Here is a 26,306-nt window from a genome sequence, read left to right as displayed (position 1 = left end):
CAGTGTCTACATTACAAGGCGACACAGGGAAAATGAAACTAGACTAAAAGGAATCTAAACGACTGGGGCACCTAGGACGCGCTATGTCATGTAACACGGGGTGACAGCTAACAGGAAGGTCAGGCAACAAAGTCCCCCTTCTACAAAGAACAGAGGCAAGCTTGTTATACCTGGTGACGTCACTCCACGTCTCTCTCACTGTTTGGGACAGAAACTGAGTATCACATTTACATGCAAAGATGATCATTTAAAAATGCAAAGCTCGAGGTCGTTACATTATCACAATTCCCATAAAGTGACAGGTAATTAATTATTCCTCTGAAAAGGACCACATACTAAATAACACGGAAACGTCTGTATTACCCGTCCCGAGTCAGGCGAGGTAGAGGAGTTGCGTAAAAAACACTTTCACCTGTGTAACTTTGCAACCGTCTACCTGCACTCCCTGATGCTAAGTGGGACGTTCCAAAAACCACTTCTGACCTAGCTTTGTTTTTCCCTAATACAGCCATTTTTTCATTTGAAAGCAGATTTGCTAGAACTGGGTAAACAAAGCGAAAGTAACTTTTGGTCCTGTCTGTCATCATGTTAGAGACAAGACAATGTAAATGCTGTCTGTGCTGTTCAATATGCAATTTCAGCCCCACCGCTCCCCGACACGCGGTGAAGGGTCTCCACGAGGAAGGTGAGCGCAGTTCTCAGGTGTGCCTCCATTTCCCTGACACTTATTCTCTCCCTCTGGATCCATTAATACCCACTTTGAAATGACAAAGTAACACAGCCTAGAATGGAGATGCTGAAGTGCAGGTTGTGGATTTGATCCCAGTATGAACGAACTACAGAGAAACTCCCCCCGCCTCACCTCCCATCCCAGTCCATTGGTAACCTGAGCTAGCTGTGTCATCGCCGCAGGTGGGAAAGGCCATCACACCCAGAAAAACAGCAGAAAGACGTCCTGCCCATTGCCCACGGGTCAGTACAATGATCCTTGAATAACAGGATTAGAAAATGGGAGAAAAAGGCAGACTTAAGAAGTTTCTGCTTCAAAAATCTGGGAATGTTTCAGTGGAATGAAGACCTAATGTTAGTCAAAGACCCATCACCCCACACACCACCAAACCCAGTAGAAGCCGGAGAAAAAGGCCAGAAATTGCTTCACAAATGTCAATTTTATTGACACTAGTACACAGCTGATACAATAGTTTTGAAAGACTTGGAACCTGTCAAAATAGAAAGTGAAGACAGTTACAACTCCAGGTGTTTCAAAGTACTGCACTACTCTTAAAAAAAAATCACAAAAAGATAAATGTTATCACTATAAATAGGAATCAGAAAAGAGAAATCCTGACAGTGTGTCTAGAGAGCAAAACATTTCATGCGTTTGTGAGTTGCTGGTTTAGAGTTACTTTTTCTTATTTGTCCACCATAACCTGGCCAACTCGGGGGCTTACCTTCAGCCCTCACACTGCGCCTGAGTTCATGGAGGCAGTGACAAGCGATAGCACACCGGGCCTTGAATTTGCAGTGACTTGGAACAGAAAAACCGTTCACCTCACGGACCTTGAATTTGCAGTGACTTGGAACAGAAAAACCGTTTACCTCATCATGGAAAGAGGTTGAGGCAGGAACAAAAACCAGTTAGAAGGCTAGCTAGAAGGGGGCGGTAGGATGTGGGGACATGGTAGCAATCAGGCACTGGATGGCACCCAGCAACAGAGAGAAAACAAACAGCCACTTTACGAGGGAGCCAACAATGGCGAGCACCCTCAAGTACAACCACTACCACCCACGGAAGGTTCCGAGCCACTGCCCTTGCTGAACCCCGCCCGGTACACTGTGTACGTGGGGGCTGAGCAGGCTGAGAGACCGACTGAAGGCAGGGTGCCTTTCGAGGAGAGAGAAATTTCAATTCGGCAGACTCCCCATTTGACTCAATCAGAGACAGAATTCAGAAAAGGGAACAGGGAAAGAGAAGTTCATGACAACCTGTGTAAGACACGGGAAGGCACAGGGCAGCCCACAGGTTGTTGGGTGAAAGCCTGGGGACTTCACTCACGTGGTCTAAAGATCACACAAATGTGTAACTGCCTGCTTTGTCAGTACAACACACAGGCGTGGAACACACAGGCGTGGGGGACAACCAATTTCCTTGTCCCAAGAGGCTACCTAAGCTGGCTTTGTGTATATACAAAGGCCTAAGAAAGGAAGGGCAATGGATGTATTTAAACAGTAGAAACAATAAATCAATAAATATCAACAAGTGTGGCCCAGAAGTCTATCAGCAATTCTAAGTAAAGGAAAAGTCTGAAACCGCAAGTTCAAATTTTGCTAATTTGAACTTCGTCCCTGGAAGATAAACACCCTCTCCCCCTTACAAGAGAAAACTGCTGGGAGTTTTGAAAATAACTATCAATAGCTTTCGTGGTCCAAAGAGAAAGACGTAGCTCATTTACTGTTCAGCGATCAACGAACGTGCTGACAGAGTCATTAGTAGGACTCAGCAGCTTGGTGAGTAATTAAAACTCTCTTCGACTCTGAGCCAGAGGCTGAGGCTACACAGTGCATACAGCTGGCTTCTATGCAGGGCCTGCCGTCAGGGAAGTGTCAAGAGCTGTATCTAAGGAAAGGCAGTGTCCAAGGGCACAGCATTATAGAACATGGAACCAATTTTCACGAAAGTAGTCCATTTTACAAAAAAGCAAACAAACGCGGTTTTGTTGTCAGATAAATGAGCCCCTTGATTTGTAACGCGAAGTCTGTCACCTGCTTTGAAGGCACAGCCCTGGGTCAATCAGGAGAGGAAACCGTGACTCAGGTTCTTGGCTACTCAATGAACTTACAATGCCCTGGTATTTTTATCATTTTCCTCTTTATGCCAAATTTTAAAAATCCAAATCTACTGCTGTTGGGCCAAATCTGACTTATGGCGACCCCATGTGTTACAGAGTAGAACTGCTCTATAGGGTTCTCTGGGCTGTACTCTTACACGGAAGCAGATTGTTGGGCCTTTCTTCCACAGCACTCCTGGGTGGGTTCAAATCGCCAACCTTTTGGTTGGTAGCCAACTGCAAACAGTTTGCACCACTCAGGGACCTTATTGACACAAAGTAATTTTTTTTGTCAAGGGACTCTAGATACATACTTTTAGACGACCTTTTGAAAAAGCACCTGGGCATTAAGGCGAAAGACAGAAAAAAGTTTATAGAGATTAGAAAAAGATTAGTTCTACCCTGAAAGTCTGGAAGCTTCTATTTTTTTAAATTATTTTTCTGATTTCAAAAACTGTTTTTTTTTTTTTTTTTTTTAGGTTACATTCTGGGCTAATAACTCTTCAAAGCTTCACCTCTTCCCAACCGTTGCACAGCACCTTCTCCTTTCCCCAATCTGTAATAGGAGGGTTGAGATTACATTCCCCGGAGCTGGAAATGCCTTCACTAATACTGCTCTCAAGGGAAGCATTTCTGATAATTGCTTTTTAAAATCATATCAAATGTATACATTCTTGTGGCACAAACAATTATGGAACTTCAAGTTAGTAGAGCTATATTTATGGACTTGAATTTATCGCCCAGCCCAGAAACTGGTTTAGCGTCTCTATCTTTTTAATTTCAAGTCCATTCCTGAGTCTTCCCACCCGGCTGCCCTGGAGGAGCTGGATCTGTACCATCACCCAGGCTGCAGCCTCCGTGACCAGCTCTTCATCAGAGGCACTGAAACGCGTGAGGAAGAGTTTGTGATCACCCAGCCACATGCTTGCTTTTCTTTCCCCCTCTCTGGGACTGCTCTGGGACTGCACATAGGTGCATACTAACTAGCTACTTCCCCAGATTTTTAAAGGTTTAAAAACCGACAAAATTCTGGTGAATGAGAACTTTCTAATCTATTCTTCGAGTAATGAAAATGGTATTTTCTAAAATTTAGTTATCTTTACTGCATTTTAAACTGGTCAATGAATAGGGTCAATTCCATTTTAAAATCAGGTGAGTGTTATTTTTCCTGCTCCGCATGGGAGTAGAGAACCTGACAATAACTTTTAAAACAGTAACTCGCAGTAGGACAGTTACATGTTTAAATGTTTGAGGACAGTAGGACTGTTACATATTTAAGTGTTTGAGGGTACTGATGAAAACGAGGATATCGACTGCTTTCTCCGTTCCCCTTTTTGAAATATAAAGGTTATTTTTAAAATATCTATGCTTTTTTTTTTTTATACTATCCACCAAATTACTTGTTCTGCAAGCTTCCACATGCCCCTCATGTATCATTGTTCGTCTCCTGTTACTTGGTTCTAAAAACAGCGTTTTACCTCTTGGTACCTAAGCTACGGTGCGCTCCAAAGGGGTGCGCTCGAAAGGCAGCCAGAGGGAATACATTACAGCAGTGGGCTTCTATCTTTAAAAAAAAAAAGGCCTCTTTAAATCCAAACTCTCTCTCTAAAACAGAACACAATGAAATCCTCTAGAGATTACCTGCACTTGAAAGCCAGTTAGCAAAGAAGATCAGTATTATGTTAAATGAAGGGTGGTCTCCTGAATGGGCAGGATACACTATAGTATGATAGCTAAGTTGGGTCACTCCCGCCCCTGAATGGGACATGTGACAAAAGCTGGCAGTATTTTATTGAAATTACAAGGTTCCACAAGAAAGACCAGGTTATATATAGGATTACCCACGTGAGCGGTGTTGTCCTCTTCTGGTTAACTTAAGGTGCTGGGGATAACGTACATGTGCTTCTCAGACCAAGCTCCTTTAAGAAGTGTTATAGGCAGCTCACCACCAAGCCAGCAGTTCATCACCAAGCTATTCAGAAAAGCAACCACAATGCAACTTGGAGAAAAGGACAGAGAAAGGCCGCTCATGTAGAAATGACAGTGAATGCGCTAGCTTGTTCTTACGCACGGGAAAAAGACAAAGGAGAGGCGTCCTTTGCCTGAATATGGTGGTGGTGGTGACCATATTTGGGTTGGGGAACATAGTGCTTCGTACCAATGAAAAATATCATCTTGTACTCTGGACAAAGCTCCAGCCATCAGGGGACTGAACAGTTAAACCACTGACAGTGTTTACAGCAAGATACCTGTTAGGACAAGCGAAAGCCTCTTCAGTTTAGGTTAACAAGAGATAGTAATATCATGCATACACTGTTCCAGGAGCATGGCTTTCCATGCTTAAAGAAATCACCAACTCCTTGTTATTGCAGATGTCAGCAGTCTTTCCCATGGCGTTAATCCATGCTTTACTGAGACACAGCACCCTCAGGCAGTGGAGAGACGAAACCAGACAGTATCTGTGACAGCCTCCATTTTGGGTACACACCAAAACTACGAACAGCTAGTATTGGCCATGAGAAGCCAATCGGGGCTCAGCGAGGTGAGGTTTATCCTGCAGCCCACAGGTCTCCCCTCCCCAAATGAAGCCCACATACAGCTAAATCTTCTGATAGACATGATCTCTGTGGAGTTTTCTAGCCTCTGTTGAGAGAGGTCTTCGCGTTCAAAAGATGAAGCCAAATCCTTCAGTGGCTGTCTAGGCAACCCTATGTAAGCCACGGCCACAGATGCTTTCTGTTTCAGTGAGACCTTTCCCCCCATTACAGTGATCCTGCTTGCTTCCAAAGACCACCTCCCCATCACCCTGCCCAAAGTACAAAGGGCAGGCCTCACTCCAAGAGGAAATCAGAAAGGTTACCAGAGGCTGGTGAGTCAACTCCGACTCATAGTGACCCCATGTATGTTGGAGAGCGAAACTGTGCTCTGTAGGGTTTTCAGTGGCTGATTTTTTTTCAGAAGTACATCATCAGGTCTTTCTCCTGAGGAGTCTCTGGGTTGACTGGAACACCCAACCTTTCGGGTAGCAGCTGAGTGCATTAACAGTTTGCACCCCCGGGGACTCCATCAGAAAGGTAAACCCTTCCATTCACCTTCTACTTCCCCACCCTTAGTGAAATAGGGTCCAAACTGACCACCCAGGATGCTTCTGAGTAAAAGCTAGCTGTTTAGTGAGCAGGATCACTGTATTCTAGAGGAAACAGGTATTTTGAGTACAAACGTGTATTCAGCAGTGTTTAAAAAAAAAAAAAAAAAGACATCAGACAATGGTGCACCAATGCAGGGCAGGGAGATACCATGCTTTGAGGATAAAGACAGAACACGGGGAAAGAAGCACTTTCTCCCAGGTAGGTACATGCCAACAACACAGTGCATACAATGGAACAACAGAAAAACATTTTCTCAAATTTATTAAACAAATGACAAAAATGAGAATGAAGTCCTCAGCCTTTTCTACTTTAAAATTAATTTGGTGCATTAGACATTTTTAATAAAATATATTCTCTATAGTATTAAATGTACACACAGAGAGAACAGATGGGAACCGAATTAATCATTTAGGCCAAGCTTGTGAAATTTGGTTAGCTGGGTTTTCACATCAACTTTCTAGGCAGAAAGGGGTGAAGGTCAGGGATTTAGCCCATCAGCCATTTTAAGTGCTTTATGGTGAAAGCAGCAGGTGTGAGTTCTCAACTATGGAAGATCTGTCTTTGGTCTTCCTATAAATCACTGCAGGCAGGGTGACAAATGCTTTATTTCTTACAAAGGAACTCTGAGGTCCTGGAAAAAAGAGCTGCTAGCCCAACCTCATGAGCCAGAAAGCTTGTGCGTAATGACAGGCCCATCACCACGCCATGCTGGCTCCAAAATGACTTTTCTACTTTTTCCTCCTTTGGAGCCAGTTAAAAATCTAGATTCATAGAAAAAGAAAGAAAGAAAAAAAAAAAAAAACACCCAAAACCAGTTGCTGAGTCAATTCCGACTTATGGCGCCCCCATGTGTGCAGAGCAGAACTGCTCCGTAAGGTTTTCTTGGCAGTGACCTTTTGACAAAAGATCACCAGGCCTTTCTTCTGAGGCCCCTCTGGGTGGGTTGAGAACCACCAACCTTTCAGCTAGTAGACAAGGGTTTACCTGTTTGTGCCATTTGGGGAATTTGTAAGAACTACCGTCTAAACGGAAACCCTGGTGGCGTAGTGGTTAACTGCTACGGTTACTCACCAAAGGGTCGGCAGTTCGAATCTTCCAGGCACTCCTTGAAAACTCTATGGGGCAGTTCTACTCTGTCCTATAGGGTCGCTGTGAGTTAGAATCGACTCGACAGCACTGGGTTTGGTTTTGGGTTTATTATCTAAATACTCCATGTACCACCTCTGCCTCCTACTCTAAAGTTTATCACTGTAAAATGTTTCCAGTCTATAAACACACACAGGTGGTCTTTTCTCCCCTCCTTAGTGCCCTTGGTTTAGGTTCTTTTGCATTTTTCATAGATTTCCAACTACTCCTGGGCTTTCAGAAGTCTCTAGACTGAACCTAGCAGCAGAATCAAGTATCACCCAGTACCACTGTCCATGACTGCCCTCAGAGCGCTTGCCTGAACTACACAAGTCCTTCAGATACCCTGGGCAACAAGTCACGGCTAATCCTCCCTACTTTCAGCTATAAACCCACCCCAAGGCACAGCAGAGTAACCGGGTCTAGAATCTCCACCCCAAGGCACAGCAGAGTAACCAGGTCTAGACCCTCCACTAAGAAGCAAACAAACTGCCCTCCACAGCCCCACACCAGAGACCAAAGAGATACCGCCGGCTCAGCGTGCAGGGCTAAGCTGTGATGTTTGCGCCTTAGCCTATCCACATGGAAATCATCCCGAACAAACCAGGATCTGTTTAATTTTTAAAGCTTTAAAAGAAAGATTTCCTAATTCTTCCTAACTTCCACCAGGGTGTTTAATTGCTTTCATTGGGGAAAAAAAAGTTTCTTGGGCCAGAGGTTTCAACTAGGTTTCTTTGCAGGGCTATGCCGTTTATTTTACGAAGCGAGGCCTTTCTTCATAACAAGACTCCATCCCCTTCCACCCAAACATATCTATGGCGTACAAACCAGCACTTGACTTACCACCTCTGTTCATAGGGGAACGCTCAGAAATCTCTCTCGAGGTTATTCAAGGAAACAACAAGCAGCCCTTTTTATGTATCCAGACAGGTGGCAGCCAGGCCACATTTTGGTCTTTGATGCCTGCAACTCGAGGCCAAATCATCACATGGAGGGATTTTTGCTTTTCATTACTGTTATTGGTGGTAATAAGGGAACCGCTAGATTAAGCAGCATCCTAATTTTGGTCTAAAAGTCATGGCTTCACATTAAACGCCAGCAACTGGTGTTAGGGGTATGCACAACACTCACCAGAGGCCCTGTTTCCTTTCCCTGTATTAAGTTTCACTCAATTAAACAGAAACACATGAAATTGGACTAACAAGGAAAAAGCACCACCAGTAAATTCTTTAAAGAAGCCACAGCAAATTTCTTTAATCACTTACTGCTCACAGAAGCTCACTCAACTGTCCTTTTTCCTGCATGTGTTCCCATGGACCTGGCTAACAACGCTGGACGGGAAACTCAGTGGAGAGCTACCAGCAATGGCTTATTCTGAATGTTCACCTCTTTAAGGTTCAAAGAAACCAGCTCTGTTACAGGGACTGCAGTCTGATTTGTGAAGTTTAGCAGCAATGAAAATCGGCTGATGCCATGGAACTAGAGGAAAGCCATACTAGGAGGAGCTAAGCTCAAGACTCTCAGAGGCTGGACGCTGAGATGACAACCCGAAGGTCCAGAGAAAACACCTTTCCTGGGAAGGCAGCCCTGAGGCTCTTAACAAAATCCTGGCTAATCTGAACATGGCCACAGGAGGGATCAAGACAGAACAAAACACACTCAAAAGAACACTGATGGTTACAGAAGTCACAGATTTCTTAATTTAAGGCTGGGATCTACCTGTAACCCAATTACCGGCTAATGGCTACCACTCCCCCAAGCCTATTTGTATTGAAATATCGGTATTGTTTTACTGATTAAAGGCATACGAATGTTGATTGTAGATAGAAAAGGTGATTTATCTACATTAAGTTTTAACTACATTTAAAATGACACTTTTTTTTCTTCCTTTAGAAATTGCTTGACGACCTGATCAAAATGATGCCAGGACTAATAGGCAAGTCAAGTTTGATTCAAATTCAGAGCAGGCCGGATTTTGTACACTTGGTGAAAACTTCAAGAGGCTCAGGCTGTTTTTTTTTTTTTTTTTTTAGTTTTGCAAGTCCTGCTTTTTTAGTATTACTTGGTTTGAATCTTCAAAGAAGTTCTTGACAATAAAATTGGACATTATTCACATTTTAAGAGCAGGTCATGTAGCCCAATTTGGTACGATAAATTTGTGAGAAATTCCCCATATGAATCCCATATGTAGAAAAGAAATCTGGCCCACAGACTTCCTTTAATTAAATGCCTGTCTAATAAAATATTGTCAATGGCATACAGATGGCTGTCAAAGGAGCTGAAGCAACTCATTTTAAGCTCTGGAGCTCATTAAATGAATTTCTTCATGCTAAAAGAATTTCCTGGGTTCCTACTTTGTCCTTAAAAAGCAGCAGCAAAAGCAACAAGAGTCTACAGTTTACATATTTTGAAATAATACCCAGCAGAGGAAAGATATATTAATGCCAGGAGGCCCTTTAGTAGCCCCGAGCGGCTTCAAGATTTCTGTTTCTAGATGTGGCTTTTGTCGTACACCCATGACCTTAAGATGTCATCCCACTGACCAGCCACAAAAATCCTGTTATCTGCAGGTCTGTCTTCCTTGCTGATTCAGGCGGCCTTTACAGTAGCTGTTGCCTTAGAAAGGCTGGGTGACAGGTCTTGAGAAGCCACTTTGGAAATATGAATAAATTTATAGGTCTCTAGTCTCTGCTACCTATTACTCACACCCACCCCCAACTGTTCTTCCCCCTAATCTTACTTCAGCTTTATGCACCTGCGTGCCCTTCTTAGGCCGCAGTGAAGCTTCAGAGGCCCAGGAAGACTTGGGGATGGGAGTCTTGCAAAAGTCCCAGAATATGGAAGGTGGAAGGGCAGAGGCTGTGGCTTTTCCTGAGCTCTGCACCACACTTGGCAAACTTGCTCCACCAGGCTCAAAGAATGCTTAAGTAGTTTACTCTCTGACCCATCTTCTGGAATCAAGCTCCCTGGGAGGCAATAGTGAATATTCTCTGCACATCAGGATATGTGACTTTTGAACAAAGTACACCCGTTACCGGTGGCTGTCGAGTAGTCAATTCTGACTCATGTTGACCCCATGTGTGTCAGAGTAGAACTGTGCACCACAGGGTTTCCAATGGCTGAGTTTTCAAAGTAGATCTCCAGGCCTTTCTCCAGAGTGCTTCTGGGTGGACCTGAAACTCCAACCTTTCAGTTAATAGCTGAGTGTTAACTGTCTGCCCCACCCAGGTGCCCCTAAGCAAACTATACCTCCTCTATCTTACCAAACCAAAAAAACCAAACCCAGTGCCATTGAGTCGATTCTGACTCATAGCGCCCCTATAGGACAGAGTAGAACTGCCCCATAGAGTTTCCAAAGAATGCCTGGCAGATTCGAACTGCCGACCCTTTGGTGAGCAGCTGTAGCACTTAACTACTACGCCACCACTTAAGCACTATTAATTGCATCAGGACTACTGCTTTCATAAACAGTGGCCAAGAAAGAGAGATTGAGCTGCCTGATGGGTACAAAACCAGTGAGAAAAACCCCACGAGCAACCATAAAAGTGATTAATCTTGTCAATATAGAGATAAGTACACCTCCAGTCTTTTCAAACACTTCAGATGAGATCGCTTCTTTAGGAAAAAGCAAAGCAAAATTATTATTGCAGTACGTTTTGCTTTAGAGGTTCTCATTTGATGATTTGCATCATATGATAGGCAAGTTAACAACTACTGTTCATTCATATTGTTCATATTTCATTATCAGACTACCATACAATCAGAGGCAAAAGGAAAACCTGTTGGAACCAACTACCTACACAAATGAACCACAGGATTCCAAAATGACTCTGCTTAACTCACATTTGACTAAATTTTTATACAGCAAAGCAATTTCACATGTAAGTCCCAAAGAGAATATGCAAACACGTGTTATAACCGCAAAAATTCCACTATACAAAAAGGGGTGGTTCACACCACCTACTACGGATTTGTGATTGCCTAAGTAAAGTCTACATGGTTCTTGGTCCCCAAATCTGATTATTATTAATCCACAAGACTCTCCAAAATCAGGATATGGAATCACAAAGGCCCTTCTGCTCCAAGATGTCACACAGTGTAGAAGCTAGAGTCTGGAGACCAGGGTTCTGGTTCCAGCTTTGTCGTGCAGTGGCTGCACGACTGTGTGAAATCCCTTAGCCTTCCCTGACCAAGTCTCCTCACCCATAAAATAAAGGATTGCGCTGGATGATCTCTAAGGCCCCTTAGAATTTTAAAATCCGATGATTATGTTAAATAAGTAAATCTACAGCAAGCCTCTAATAGACTACTTCAGTGGACATCTTCCTGACTGGTCAATAATCAGTTTGATTCATCAATCATGCACTGAATCAAGTCATTAGGTAAGTGTCATAAAAAAGTTTGTATGAAAATGGATTAAGTCTTCACAATCTTTAAAACAGACTTATCGACATTCACGTGGACAGAGAATCCTTGGTGAGTCACAAGGTCAGTCAATACTTGTATTTGTGATGACTGCTGCCAAATTCTACTCAGTTCCCTACACAGGCTTGGTATTCCCCGTGAGAAAGTCATAGGATGAGCCTAGTAAGGCCACTGGCATGGCGGCATGTCAGGGATATACCATAGTTACAACTCTTGTCAATAATTTTGTAGGTACTTAAGGTCTACAAATTTTACTATACAATTTATCTTAAAAAGTACCAAAGACTGCAAAGTACCAAACAACAAACAATAAGAAAAGCATTTCCTTTGTGATGCTTTTCTTACTCTGCAAGCAAACCACTCATTTAGCTAACACTGTCAACACAGCCCACTAGATTCTAGAAGGCAGGGAGGTCTGGCAGAGAAGTGAGCCTGGCTGCGCTGCCTGTTAGAATCATCTGGGAGCTCAAGTGCACCCTAAACCGATTCTATCAAAATCTCTGGGGTCAGAGCTCTGGCATCACTGTTGAAAAAATGTCCCAGGTGATGCAATGTGCACCTACGGTTGAGAAAGGCTGCAAGTAAAAACCAGGCTCTTTAATCTAAAACATGGGAATGCCGAGTGGAAGGCACTGGCATAGGCGAGCAAGATTTAAAAAGAAGTCAAACCAGTTACTACTTATGCTTCCTTTTGTCCTGCTTGCTCAGAGAAACATCCAGAAGTCATTGTTCCCAAAAGTGTACACAGTTCACAAGAGTGTGAGCAGTAAATGTGTGCATCTAAACCCTCCAAGGACAACAAGACTGGAAATGGGTCCTTCTCTATATTGTGCATGATTCAAAGACAGGCACTTAGTTTGCTGACCTCCTGGTGACAGCGGTGCCTGCTGCATGGTAGGACTGTTCCCTTCCTTGTCACTCAGCAGCACTTGTGTTTCACCAAGGGATTCTGAGGGCCAGAGTTAGGATTTCTGAAAACAGAACAATTTGATTCACCCATGCAAACCCATTTAAGTTCCACTTCGGAAGGCTTGACGACCTTCACAGCATTTCATATGAAGTCTGGAAGGGAGAAATAAATAACCCTAAACACACCCCATTCAAGTACTCATTATTCTTGACTAAGATTTCATCAACACTTGATCTCAACTAGCAGTAAGCTTACATTTATCCATGAATTTTGTTAATTCCTCACTTTATGAGGCAGGGAGACCAAGCCCTTCTTTTAAAGAAGGGGGAGAAAGTAAAATCAACACATTTTATGTGGTCTCAATGACACTTTGGTCCCAACATTCAAACAACAGGACGGTGATCTGCATGCACAACTAAACAACAAGGAAAATGTCCACATAGATATAACACACCGTATACATGACCAGAGTCATCATCGTTTCTTCCCAGCCTTCACCCAGTAAGATATGCAAGCTCCTGATAACTTGTTGACTTGCTTATTATCTTGTCCACCTTTTTTCTGGGGTTGTGGGGGGAAGCAAGTCACTGCGCGAAGTTTTACTTTTCTTAAAAGATTTCAGAAGGTAGCATACCCTAACTAAACACGTACCTGTCCAAAACTTCCTCTAAGAATTATTGATTAAAAATCAGCGAGCCATTAGAACTGATGATCTCCACTGAAACCCTGGACTCTGGACCTCCTAGCCTCCTCATTCCTCCTCCTCCCGCAAATGCAGGCCACCCGTGGGCTTCTGACTTCGGGGTGTGGAAGGAGAGCTCAGCACTGCTGGGTTACCAAACACCAGGGGCTGGCTGGAAGAATTCACCAGCTCGGGGTCTGAATCACTGGATTCACTCTCACTGCTCGTGAAGCCCTCGGTCATTTGTAGGGGAGCCAGTTGGTGGTCCCCCATGATGCTAGCACACACTGGCTGCGTGATAGGGATCTTAGAGGTCGATCCCATGAGAGGGGAGCCATTAGCCAGCAGTTTACGTCCTGAAGCAGCCGTGTTGACCAGTCCTCCCTTTCCATGGCCATCCAGCTTATCTATTTCCTCCAGGGTTGACACGACCTGGCTAAGGATGAGCGGATCTGTCTCTGACTTATTATATCTATTAGGAAGGTTCCGCAAGTATGGCCTTTGCAAGAGAGGGGAACAGTTTTCATGAGGGCCCCGCTTCGGGAGTGCATCTTCTCCTGTACCTTTCTCTCTACCATCATGTTCATTTTCAGAGACATACCCTTGAGACCCCGTCCTGTCCCAGCTCATACCTGGACTTGAGCTTCTGCTGCTGGGAGACAACGGGGTGGCCAGCGGGCTGTGATCACCTGAGCCCCTAAACATTTCATCTATCAGAGAGCTATGTCTTGGGAGTCTCGGGCTCCCACTGATATCAAAGGTTATGTCTGCTGAATCATCATCAATGAATTCTCTGGAGGGAGGCCGGGAGGACTTTACAGAATGAAGGGAAGCCCTATGCCTAGCCTCTATCTGCCTCTCATCCCTGGAGAGCAGATACACACCACTAGTCAAATCACCCTCATAATTGTCATTTGTTTGGGACCGTGACTGGGACACTTGTTCTCTGAGAAGATCGTATTCGCTATCTACATCACTGCAGTCAATGAAAGGGATAGAGGCGCTGCTGCCTCCAGCAGCCCTGGATGCTGGACCTGTGCTTGGCTGCAGGGGCTGAGGTTTACTCTGCTGGCTCCTATCCTTAACGGCCTCCTCCTCTTCCTCCATTGTCACCATGATGGCTCCATCTGCCTTCTTGTTACCCAGTGGGCTCTTCTGCAGAGAAGGACTTTGTTGCGGCCCAGGCTCTTCAGCTGAAACTTTCAGTTCTCTTCCTTGCTGGCAGCTCTGGCCACCTGGCAGTTCAGCACCTTCTCCATAGGTAAGGCCAGTGCTCTGTGGAGACTGGGTGGGGTGGGGGAAAAGGAAGGCACGAAGAGAGAAAAGAGAGAAGGGAGACGGTCAGACCAGAGCTATGGGAAAAAAGAGAGAAGTCAGAGTCTAATGTAAAAACATCTCCGTGAGCCTGCAGCAGCTGAAAGGACTGCTGGGTCACAAGCTGATAACACACACGCCCCATGAGTGCATCTGGTCATCATCCAAAAAGTTCTTCCACAGCGTGGACTCGTTGAACACCAGGTCCCAGCAGCATGGGCTGGGCACTGTCTCTGCTTTGTGGGACCCACGATTTCATACAGGGTTAGACAAGCTTCTCTGAACCAACAGAGCCCTTCTAGTCCAAAGGCGGCTTTGAAAGCAAGTGTGGTCAGTGAGAGGGGGAAATATCACAGGCCTCTAGGAACAAGCTGACACAAATTCCAGAGAAAAGACACAAAACTTCTTCACTTACACTTCTAAGGGCAAAATGGACAGGTTAAGGACTTTTTTTTTTTGATTCACACAATACAGTCTTCTGCATGTCCTTCCCCCGCGGAGTTCTTCACTCTTAGAGAAAACCCTGAAAACTCACCCAGAAACCAACTCCAGGAAAAACGAGCTCTCGCCACCCTCACAGCAAGAGTGAGAACATCTCTCACTGCCAACTGTGCTCAAAGCCCTGTCACATCAGCCAGGGGAACTCACCGCCCGGTTCCATGCCAGCGAAGGGTTCTGGCCCGCGGCAACCTGGAGCTACACCTGTCCACTGCAAAGCAGGTGCCATTCGGCTGGAGAGTGGGCTCGGCTCTGCCGGCTCCGGTGGATGGTTCCCCCCTAAGCTGGGTTAGCTCACACCCAGCTGAACTGCGGTTGGAAGCCAGCTGCAGAACTGGACACGCTCCAGGGCCTGCCGAACCCAGGCCGATGGGCATAGAGCACAAAACCTACGTGTGGTCAAAGCCAGGGCGCACCATGGGACCCCCACCGCCAACAGTGAGGTACGGAGAGCCGGAAAGCATGCCGTGAACCACAGTGTTCAGCAGCGGAAGTTTTGTGAAAAACAGAGTTGTAAGAGTTTACCACTAGTACTGACTTGTTTTGGCACTTCTGAGTTCGGCTCTGCGGGCTGTGACGCAAGGCTCCTGATGGAATGAATCCTGCTGTGTTTCCTGGGAGAAATAACATAAGACGGCTCGTGTGAGTGCTTTTTGTTTTTTTAACGAAAAATCTCAGCAGCATAAGGCCCTTCCTCGATAACGAAGGCACCCAAAGGAAATTTTACAAATGTTACTTGGAAACAGACCTGCTGGCACCCTTTTCATAACACCTGCACAGTTCAGGGGTTACGTAAACCTTGATGGGTCCTCTACAACCCGTTCCAGTTCTAGTGGTAGGGTTGCTTCAGGGAGCATTAATGATTCAGTCATGACTAAAAAGTCGTTGAGGGGAGAGAGAGAGGTTGGCTTGGCCCTCCCATGCTCTAAGCTGTAAGCTACCACCCAACAATATGGAATCAATTCACGTATTTTGGGTGATTATCTTCTAGTTCAAGGCTATAAGAGATGTTAATTACCCCTAATTGGCTAACTCTTTAGAAGTTCAGAGGAAAAGGCCTAATCTATGAGTTAGTGAGTTTATGGACTCAGTTGCAGAAGGAACTGACTTTAATATCATGAAGACCCCTCTTTTATCTTTTTACGTCCTCGGTCCACTGACTCTCCACCCCACTGAACAAGCATTAGAACATTTTTGGGCCCTCAAACTCATGGAACTATAAATACACAGAGATTAAATTCTGATGTATGTACAGTTTTTCTTCAAAAGCCTCCAAATTAATACAGAAAAAAAGCCCTGGAGCATCCACATTCTGAATTAGAAAGAGAACTGGGGCACTTCTTATTTGATACTGAAAAGATTCATTGCTGATCGCCCACGAAAACACTTAAAATGCATCTCAAAAACAGGGTAGGGTTAAACAAGCAAGGAGCGGAGTTAAACACAGCATGGCGCAGCATACAAACGTGGAAAAGCACACACCCAAATCAATTCCACATACGGTTTGGACTCATGCATGTGTAATAAAAGCAGCAGCTCAAATTTCCCAGCTGTTCCTTCTGGAGATGGGAGAAGGAAATAAAGGGGGCTTGAGGGTCAAGGAGGAGTCCCTGGGTGGTACAACCAGGTAAGTGCTTAACTACTAACCAAAAGGCTGGTGGTTTAAACCCACCCAGAGGAGCCTTGGAAGAAAGGCCGGGTGACCTGTTTCTGAAAGGTCGCAGCCTTGAAAATCCTACGGAGCACCGTTCTGCTCAACACCCACAGGGCTGTCATGAGTCGGAATCAACCCAACACCCACGGGGCTGTCATGAGTCGGAATCAACCCAAGGGCAACTGTTTTACTCTTTTTCTTTTTTGTTGAAGGGGTTCTTAGCCATATGTCAGAGCGACCCTATAGGACAGAGCAGAACCACCCCATAGGGTTTCCCATGAGTGCCTGGTGGATTTGAACTGCTGACCTTTTGGTTAGGAGCCATAGCACTTAACCACTATGCCACCAGGGTTTCCATAGCAATAATAGCTAGAAATAAGAGAAAAAAACCCAAGAAATAAATGTGTCAAAATTTTTAATAGTTGTTACCATATTTTTTATACAAGTAATGCCCACTTTCTGATTCTTTTTTTTTTTTTTTTTTCACAGTAACATGTGAAAAAAAAATTGGCATAGAAGTGATTACGAAAATACCTCCCCAGGGGAAAGGGCATGGTTGGCAAACAGAAGGACTGTGTTATTTATGTAAAAATAGGTAATTCTAAGTAGGAGGAATATGGGTGTTTGTTGCATTATTCTCTGTACTTTATCATAATGTTTAAATGTATCAAAATGAAAAGAGAAAAAATTTTTAAAATGCACACAGGAACTCGTGCTTGCGTCTCTGGGACTCTCCTACCTCACCGGATCTCACTGCCTCCATTCGGCTCCTCCGCTCTGCGGGCAACACAGCAGGGCTAAGGCGTGGGCTCTGGAGCCGCCTACGAGACCCTGGCTAATCAGCCTCTCTGAGCTTTACTGTCTCCAGCTTTAAGACGGGAATAAAGCAGTCCGGACCTCACACACTGGTGTGAAGACTCAGTGAGGGAACTGGTGTGAAGCACCTGAACAGCGCCTAGCACTTCGTAAGAACTACCAGTATCTGCTGCTGCTAATAGTAACGGCAATAATAAATCTTGTTTCTTCTTCTCCAAACTTCATTTGATTAAAAAATCTACAGAAATACATTCATTTTAAATCCCAAAATATTTTAACGACTCACTGCTAAGCAAGTTTTTACAGTGTCTTGTCTCACGGAGGAGCCCTGGCAGCCCAACAGTTAAGCGCTCGGCTGCTAACCGAAAGGTTGGCAGTTCCAACCCACCTAGCGGTTCTTCAGGAGAAAGACCTGGCAATCTGCTCCCCTAAAGGCTACAGCCTAGCAAACCCTAAGGGGCGGCTCTACTCTGTCATATGGGGTTGCTATGAGTCAAAAATCGACTCAACGGCACCTAACACAACAGTGATCCTCACGTAATCTCCTGTTGCTCTCCCATTCCTGCCGTCTGCCAGCTCTCTTCCTGCCCTTACCTGGTTCTCTCAGTCTGTTCTTCACGCCCCATCTTACACCTGAGTCAGCGCCCTGGGCCCCAGTGTTCCTGTCTGATACTAACTTACTGTCTAATGGTAACTTACTGAGCCTGGGTGAAGAATATTTAGCAGCAATGCCTGTTACCTGGAGAGCATGGTTCTCGTCAAGTCAGAAATGGCATCTGCGTTTCCCTTACCTTTCAAACTGCACCTTCTTATGGCCTCCTTCTTTTACGTAGTCGAGAACCTGCTTCTGAGTCCGACCGCTAGCATGAAGACCGTGCAGGGAAGGAAGAGAAGACACCAAGGCATTCTCGTTTAAACACACAAACACAAACACTTCACCATCTTTTATTCTGCCCCCCCTTCTGTAATGGAAAATGTGGGTTTCCTCAGCTGGCCAGAAATAAAAGCAATCCTAAGAGACGCAGTGTTTTTGTGTCCATTCAATCTCTTGACATTTCCTTTCTACAGAACAGAAAAATGCCTGCTTAACTCCATGCACTTCATAACTGTGTGGTTATTAAGCAACTATCCCAAGCGTCTGTAAGTTTCATGACAGTGGGGATAATTTTTTTTTTTAAGTTGTGCTTTAGATGAAGGTTCACAGAGTAAATTGGTTCCTCATTAAAAATTAATATACATATTGTTTTGTGACATTGGTTGCCAACCTCACAACGTGTCAACAGTCTCCCCTTTTTGACCTTGGGTTCCGCATTACCAGCTTTCCTGTCCCCTCCTGCCTTCTCCTCCTTGTCCCTGGGCTGGTGTGCCCATTTAATCTCATTTTGTTTTATGGGACTGTCTAATCTGGCTGAGGGGTGAACCTTAGGAGTGACTTCAGTACTGAGTTAAAAGGGTGTCTGGTGGCCATACCCTCGGGGGACAGTGGGGATAATTCTGTTCACTATTGTACTCCCCTGATGCCTGAAATGGTACTTGGCATCCAGGAGGCACTCAAATATTTGTTGAAAGAATGAATGTACAAATGAACCAACGATGGGCAAGTTGACATTTCATTCTACAAAGCTACACAAATGCAAATAAGACACCTCTGCAGAGACAGTGAATCCGTTCTCGATTGGAGAATCCTGCCTGGAGCTTCCTGTGGCAGGCTAGACTGCCTAGTGCTAGGCTAGTGCTCAGAAGGAACACAGCGAGGACAAGCCAGGGTACTGCTCGGAACACAGCGAGGACAAGCCAGGCTAGTGCTCGGAAGGAACACAGCGAGGACAAGCCAGGCTAGCGCTCGGAAGGAACACAGCGAGGACAAGCCAGGGTACTGCTCGGAACACAGCGAGGACAGGCCAGGCTAGCGCTCGGAAGGAACACAGCGAGGACAGCCAGGCTAGCGCTCGGAAGGAACACAGCGAGGACAGGCCAGGCTAGCGCTCGGAAGGAACACAGCGAGGACAAGCCAGGCTAGCGCTCGGAAGGAACACAGCGAGGACAGGCCAGGCTAGCGCTCGGAAGGAGCACAGCGAGCACAGGCCAGGCTAGCGCTCGGAAGGAGCACAGCGAGGACAGGCCAGGCTAATGCTCAGAAGGAACACAGCAAGGACAACACAAGCAGCCTGCAGCACCTCTATCAGCCACAGCTCCTGGGGACCAATGAGCACCCTCCTTCCGTACCTGCTGTGACAGCCTCTAAACCCGTTGTTGTCGAGTCAATTCCAACTCACAGCGATCCCACAGGACAGAGTAGCACTGCCCCATAGGTTTTCCCAGGAGCAGCTGGTAGATTCGAACTGCCGACCTTTTGGTTAGCAGCCAAGCTCTTAGCCACTGCACCACCAAGGCTAGGATAGCTTTAGGAAAAGTGAAGTCTCACGGAGAAGCGCTTGCGCAGCAAAAGGACAGCTGTGCAGCGGCCAACTCACCTGAACCGAAAGGACGAGCCTCGACTAAAGAGAACAGGCTTTGGCTTTGGTTTGGGCTCTTCGAAAAGTCTGAAAAAGGCATGATGTTCCACACAGATTTTCCAAAAGGACTTGCAGAAATCCCGGCTGGCCATTAGGAATTCCAAGGTATCCTGGTAGGAGCTCTACAAAGAGAAAATGTCGCTTTATGTTTTCCCATCACCCACGGACATCTTTCTCACGTGTGAAATAAGAGAAAAGGGAGAGAAAACCAACTTATCCAAGACATTTTTAATTGTGTATCATAAAGCATGGGTTAAATTGAAACATTTAGTAAAATATAACTGTCCCTAATGATAAGACCTTGTCACCATTCAACCATCTTCTTCCCCAGAAAATTCTGTAGAGGAACTAACAGCAGTCAGTGGTACATATCCAGTGGAAGCGATAGCATTTCTTTTGACAGAATTCACCAACAAATTATGTTTACTTGGCTTACATTTCCCTCTAAAAAAAAAAAAAAAAAAACTCCAAGTACCAAAATTCCCTTTTTGCCTCCTTAAAATCACTGAGACACAATTCTTCTGTTTTCTTGCTCAGGGTTCATGTCAACTTTGAGTATTAGTCTTACGTCTTTTCTCCATAAAATAGCATATGGCTTAAGCCTCCAAGTGGCCCCAGGAACCATACAGGAAATGAAATTTTTTTCTGGAGCACAAAAGAAAAATTCATGTCCTTTGATTCTGAGAAGGGAAGAGAGTAATTTTCTACTCCCACGACCGAATGCTCCTGATTTGAGGGGCCATATTATATAAATATACATAAACAAATGGAACCACAGTCTTTGACATTCCAAGCAATTCCAACTATTTTGGGGGATCTCACAGTTCCGGGCAGTCTCAACTTACAAACAAGTTGGGCTGTAATTCTTCATTTGTAAGTCAGCTTTTTTAGAACTCAAAATGCATTTTTCCCATAGAGAAGAAGTTATAAAGCATGTTTTTTCCCCAGGTCAGGCCACAAGAGCCTATTTAATCCATATTGTAGCTCAACTATAAACCTCTGCTGCCATTTATAATCTTTTTTCCATGGGAAAGAGTGCTCTAAATTCTGGCTGAGGACACCAGGGATATATCACCCATCTTCTTCCATCGCCACTTCCGGCAGATGGAGAAGATGCCATTCTTCCCTTCCCCGGCCCAGTCCTGGTCTGAGCAAACTCTTTAGGGGTTTTATGGGGAGTAGAAGGAGCCCTGGTGGCATGATAGTTAAACACTCAGTTGCCAACCGAAAGGTTGGTGGTTCAAATCCACCCAGCGGCTCTGTGGGAGAAAGACCTGACGATGTTCTGCAAAGATGATAGACAGCCTAGGAAACCCTACAGGACAGTTCTGCTGTCACATGGGGTCAATATGAATAGAAATCGCCTTGACAGCACCTAACAACAGCAGCAACATGGAAAGCAAGTGGGAAGGACATGGTTGGCCCCTGAGAATGAGCTCTGTCAGAGGCTTGGGGGCCACGGCAGGGACTTGAGTGCCAGGGACAATTCTTGTGTCAGCAGGGGTGTGTCTGAAAATGGCACAATACTGTTGGTGTCTTGGTGGGGGCCAAGGCTAGAAATGTCAGCAACTGACAATGCAGGTTGGTTGTGGACACGGACCACCTGTATTTGCACAAGTAACTGACCCTCGCCCTAAGCGCCCTTCTGTGGTCGGTATTCCTCACCCTCTCCCTGTTTATGGAGAAAAACAGCTGTGGAGTTACCGAGTGTCGGGATACATCACCACATACAGACATTCAGAGTTTGTTTTTGTTTTTTGCTGGTAACTGTGTGTGTGTGTGCGTGTGTGTGCCTAAGTATACATGTAACAAAACATTTGCCATTTCACCAGTCTTCACGGGTACAGTTCAGGGACATTAATCCCGCTCCCCATATTGCCCATCCTTCACCCTCATCTGTTCCCAAATGCAGAGCTCATCTGTACAAGAGGACCTAGGTACTAGCTGGCCACGCCACCAGGGTAAGCCCTGCTGGGAGCAGACTGCAGCCCCCCTGCACGGCAATCCCACAGCCCATGACTGACAGTCACGAGCAGCTGTCCCCTTGCCATCTGTGAGCCACTTACGTTTGCGTCAGGGCGGAGCTTGATGAGAAAGCGCTTCCTCTTGAAGCTCAGCTTCCGCACCTTCGCCCAGTTGAAGGCATTGATCTTAGTGAAACCCTAAACACAAACAAAATGAAACAACGATAACAACTAGTGAGCCAATAATGCATCACAGTGAACGTGTAGGCTGGTCTGCTTTGTTTGGGGGGGGGGGCTGATGGCAGCAGCATGAAGGGCTGTGGCTCAGTAAGTCTGCCTGTGGCTGGACAACACACAGGACCTATGAATACTGTGCAACACCACTTCCTGGATCGTTATTCCTCGCTAACTATACAATTCATCATTCAGGCTAAGTCGGTCTCTAGGGCGAGAGGTGGCTGGTCGAGCTAATGATAAAAATAAGAATAAAATAAATACAGATAAAACCCTGACAACCACATTAATTAGCAGCTGTCACTTAGGGAGTGCCAGTCACTGTGCTATGTGCTTTGCATACCGTATTGTATCAAAACCTCACAGGACACCCAGCGAGATGGGTTTATCATCACAGGGGAACTGCAGTATGGATACACAGTGGAACCCGTCAGAGACAGAACTCAACAGGAACCCACTGCTCTCCAGTCAATTCTGACTCATGGTGACCCTACAGGACAGAGCAGAACTGCCCCACAGGGTTTCCAAGGAGTGGCTCGTGGATTCGAACTGCCGACCTTTTGGTGAGCAGCTGAGCTCTTAACCGCTCTACCACCAGGGCTCCATGCCTTGTTTTTCTGAGTCTCAAAAGTTTCCCACCTTCGACAGGGTATAGGCTTACCACTTTTCTATTGCTCTCTACTGGTGGAAAATATTTGAGTTTTCCTTCTCGGGCAGGTTTCTATCTTACACACCTTCCAGCTTTCACAGGTTTGACTGTATTTTAATTTGTTCAACATCACAGAGTTCATTTGGCAGAACTGACACTACCGAGCAAGCACCCTTACCCACGGGCTACTGGTAATATCCACGGAGGCAAGGCAGAAGGGGAGCCATCCACCCCACTCATCCAGACTGGCCTGGCTCCTGTACCCCCTCAGCTTTCAGTAGCATAAGCAGGACTAAAGAAGACTGAGCTACAGGGCTAGAGCTTGCCCGGAGCTGTGGGTTCAAGACCAGAGCACAGCCTCTGGGTAGGACTCACACGCCCTCCTGGTCTTTGGTAGCTGGGTGGGATGTGGCGGAGACATACTAAGGAGTTGCCAGACACGAACCTCCCATCTGTCTAGTCCTCTCAACTAAAATCAGAATTCCTACTCAGCCCACTTTAACATCAAGTCCGTTTATTCAAAGTGTCAAGAACGAAGCAGTTAGGTAGTGGCGCTTGTGTGTTCCTAAATTACTGAGCAATTCTCAGTACTGAGATCGTATCAAATGCAATCAAAGCAAATTAATTCTATTGCGAGTATTTCTTTCCCCTCTTTATGATGTTCAGAAATGTTTAATGGCTTGGATTTTGAAGTTTAACGATAGGACTGAAAACCACAACTGTTAGGAGCTGCCACCTCCTCAACCACTTAGCTGCTCGCTAAGTGACTGGGCAGGAAACCTAACTTTCACACCTCTTGGGACAGGAAGCAAAAGAGAAGAATTACTGGGCCTACAAAAGGGGAAGTGGAAGAAAGCCTGTGAGGAACTCAAAAAATGAGCTTAGGTCACGCACATATTTACAATTTCAAAAACAGGTCAAAGTTGGCCCTGTTCCTGAGAAACGCAGAGGCTCTCTCCGCAGCTTGTTAAAACCAAAGCACAGACCACCCACTTTTGCTTAAAAGGAAAAGTGCTGAGGAAATTTTGGGGGGTGATGATATCTTCATTATCCTGACTGCGGCGATGGCTTCACCGGTATTTACGAATGTCAAAACTTATCACTCTGTCTACTCTTACGTGTGTGCAGTTTGAATGTACGGCAATACTTCTTCCATAAAACTGTTAAGGAAAAGGGAAGCATTAACCAATAAAACATCTCAATAGCAGTGTGAGCAAGAGAGGACACACTTCAGGCTGCAGACAGCCATCGGCTGCATGTCCTTGAGTAAAACACAAGCGTGGACTCTGGAGCGGCATGTGATGGTGTGAGATCCCGGCAGCTCAGGAACACGGCTTTAATGAATTCACAGGACGGCGGTATCGTAAAGGCGCAGGTGACACCCTTCTTTTTAAATTATGTGCGCGTGAAGTTACAAATGAGCCGGCTCAGCTCAAATAAGGTTAAAAACGACTGCGTTACAACAGAGCGTGACGGGTAAGCACGTGAGGGGTGTTTATTTGGGGAATCTGAACTCTGGATCATTACAACATGCTGTAAGCTACAGGTCTACCGAAAGATACAGGTTCCTACAATTCTACAGCTGATAGGAGTCCCTGGGTGGTGCAAAAGGTTAATGAGCTCAGCTGGTAACCCCAAAGATTGGAGACTCAAGCACACCAAGAGGTGCCTCTGAAGAAGGGCCTGGCAATCTACTTCCTAAAAATGAGTCATTGACAACCCTATGGAGCACAATTCTACTCCAACATAAGTGGGGTTGCCGTAAGTTGGAACTGACCCCACGGCAACCGGTCGCAGTCAATAAGCCCATACAAATCCATAATCAGGACAAAAGGCAAATGAGAGAGAACCTCAAGTCGAGGGCCTGAAAAGAAACAAGAAGCCTGAGACAAGGTGAGTTTTTCCCTGTTCACCTAAAAATAACTCTCAGAGGTCTTAACTTGGCCCACCCAACATGGACTCAGAGTCAAAGGGAACTGAGCTGTGTCCTAAAGCCTCGTACCTGAAACACCAGAATTCCTGTGTTGGCAACGGCCAGGTTGATCTTAGTACCTTCCCTGTCCTTGGCCGGGTGCAGCCGGATCCCGTACATCTCCAGCCGACGGGCAATCTCCAGGAGCTGGAAATCAGACTCGGCCGGTGTTTGTCCGCTGACAAAACAAAAAGGAAAACAAAGGCCAGGAGATTTGAATTCCTTGCATCTATTAGTTTGAGATTAAGCAGTTTCTCCTGGGAAATAAAAAGGCATTTCAATTCACAAACAGTGAGGCTAACCGATCAGATGACACCTGACCTCCCGTTCCCTGCGACCCAACGTCTAACAGCTAGGACAAAAGCTCTATTGCTTGTGAAACACAAAACCCCAGAAGTCTGTCTCCAAGTTGGCCAGTTTTTTGGAATCTCAAAGAGCTCCCTCTAAGGTCATAGAAAAGCAAAATACCACTGTGTTAAAACAAGTTGTTAGTCACTCACAATGAACACAAATTTCTAAGCAAAGCTCAAGGCAACACATCTATCATGTTATCAGCAGGCACAAACAACAACACAGAGAATCCTTCTAAAACGTTTTACTAATTAGAACAAAACAACAAAATGGAGATGTTACAAAGGCTGAAGAGTCTTACCATCTTACTTGGTCCTAGCTCCCCATGCCCCATGCCCCATCTTTTCCTAAGTTGATAACTGGGTGATGGCTGGGTCTTACACTTTCCCATTTATTCCAAAGCCTGAGATGGAGGCCCGGGTGAGGGCAGCTCTTGACATAACAACTCTGGTCTCACACGAAAATCAGCTGGGGGCCTGGAGCCTTCCCTGCAGTTCTGAGTGTCTAGGAAGGGCACTAGCAACCCAACGAGCCTCTGTGTGCTTCTCCCCTGCCCCTTGTGTTTCTTCACAATGGTTTCTACATGTCCACAAGTGTGTGCGTGTGTGTACACACATGTGTGTACACGCATGTGTGTACACGCCTGGGTGTACACGCATGTGTGTACCTATATAAACTGGGAGGGCAGAGAGAAACAGCTCAATGGGAACATAAGGCAACAAATGAGACTTACATGTGGTTATGGTGAAACTCCACAATTTTGTCTTCTAGTGCATCTTGCTGAGGTATGTACTTATTTTTTGCTAAGTGTTCTCTGTCCAATGCTTCGTCAAAATCCCCAATCTCAGCTAAGAAACACACAAAGAAAAAAAAACAAGAAAACACTTTGTTAGCACTTCACAATTTGTTATGTCCCTGGTGGAATATCACTCAGCCAGCAAATTAGAAGCCAGGTGATAGATAACATGAGGAGATCCCAGTTGGGGGATAGCATCATAAGGGCTAGATGTTAGAAGGTACAGATGCGAGTCCAAAAAAAAACCCCAAACCCACTGCCATCCAGTCCATTCTGACTCATAGTGACCCTACAGCACAGAGCAGAACGGTCCCATAGGGTCTCCAAGGCTGTAAATCTTTACAGAAACAGACTGTATCATCTTTCTCCCATGGAGCGGCTGGTGAGTTCAAACTGCCAATCTTTTGGCTGGCAGTTGAGCAT

General features: G+C 45.5%; 1 protein-coding gene across 4 annotated transcripts in view; it reads right to left on the bottom strand.

Moving 5' to 3' along the window:
• The window catches only part of FARP1 (FERM, ARH/RhoGEF and pleckstrin domain protein 1), a 380,271-nt gene that overhangs the window by 77,517 nt on the left and 276,448 nt on the right, over window positions 1-26,306 (bottom strand). For 3 of the 4 annotated variants that reach the window (XM_049853257.1, XM_049853258.1, XM_049853259.1), the window contains exons 7-13: window positions 25,821-25,935; window positions 24,767-24,914; window positions 21,984-22,079; window positions 19,876-20,039; window positions 18,193-18,261; window positions 15,470-15,545; window positions 13,752-14,403 (exon numbers count right to left, since the gene is read on the bottom strand). In XM_049853257.1, coding sequence (XP_049709214.1) covers window positions 13,752-14,403; window positions 15,470-15,545; window positions 18,193-18,261; window positions 19,876-20,039; window positions 21,984-22,079; window positions 24,767-24,914; window positions 25,821-25,935 — 1,320 coding nt within the window. The remainder of the gene's footprint in view (window positions 1-13,751; window positions 14,404-15,469; window positions 15,546-18,192; window positions 18,262-19,875; window positions 20,040-21,983; window positions 22,080-24,766; window positions 24,915-25,820; window positions 25,936-26,306) is intronic. The other variant, XM_049853260.1, reaches the window with a different exon arrangement.

This window comes from Elephas maximus, chromosome 14 (assembly GCF_024166365.1).
Source record: "Elephas maximus indicus isolate mEleMax1 chromosome 14, mEleMax1 primary haplotype, whole genome shotgun sequence".
Taxonomy (NCBI): domain Eukaryota; kingdom Metazoa; phylum Chordata; class Mammalia; order Proboscidea; family Elephantidae; genus Elephas; species Elephas maximus.
This window is presented reverse-complemented; position numbering and strand designations above follow the sequence as displayed.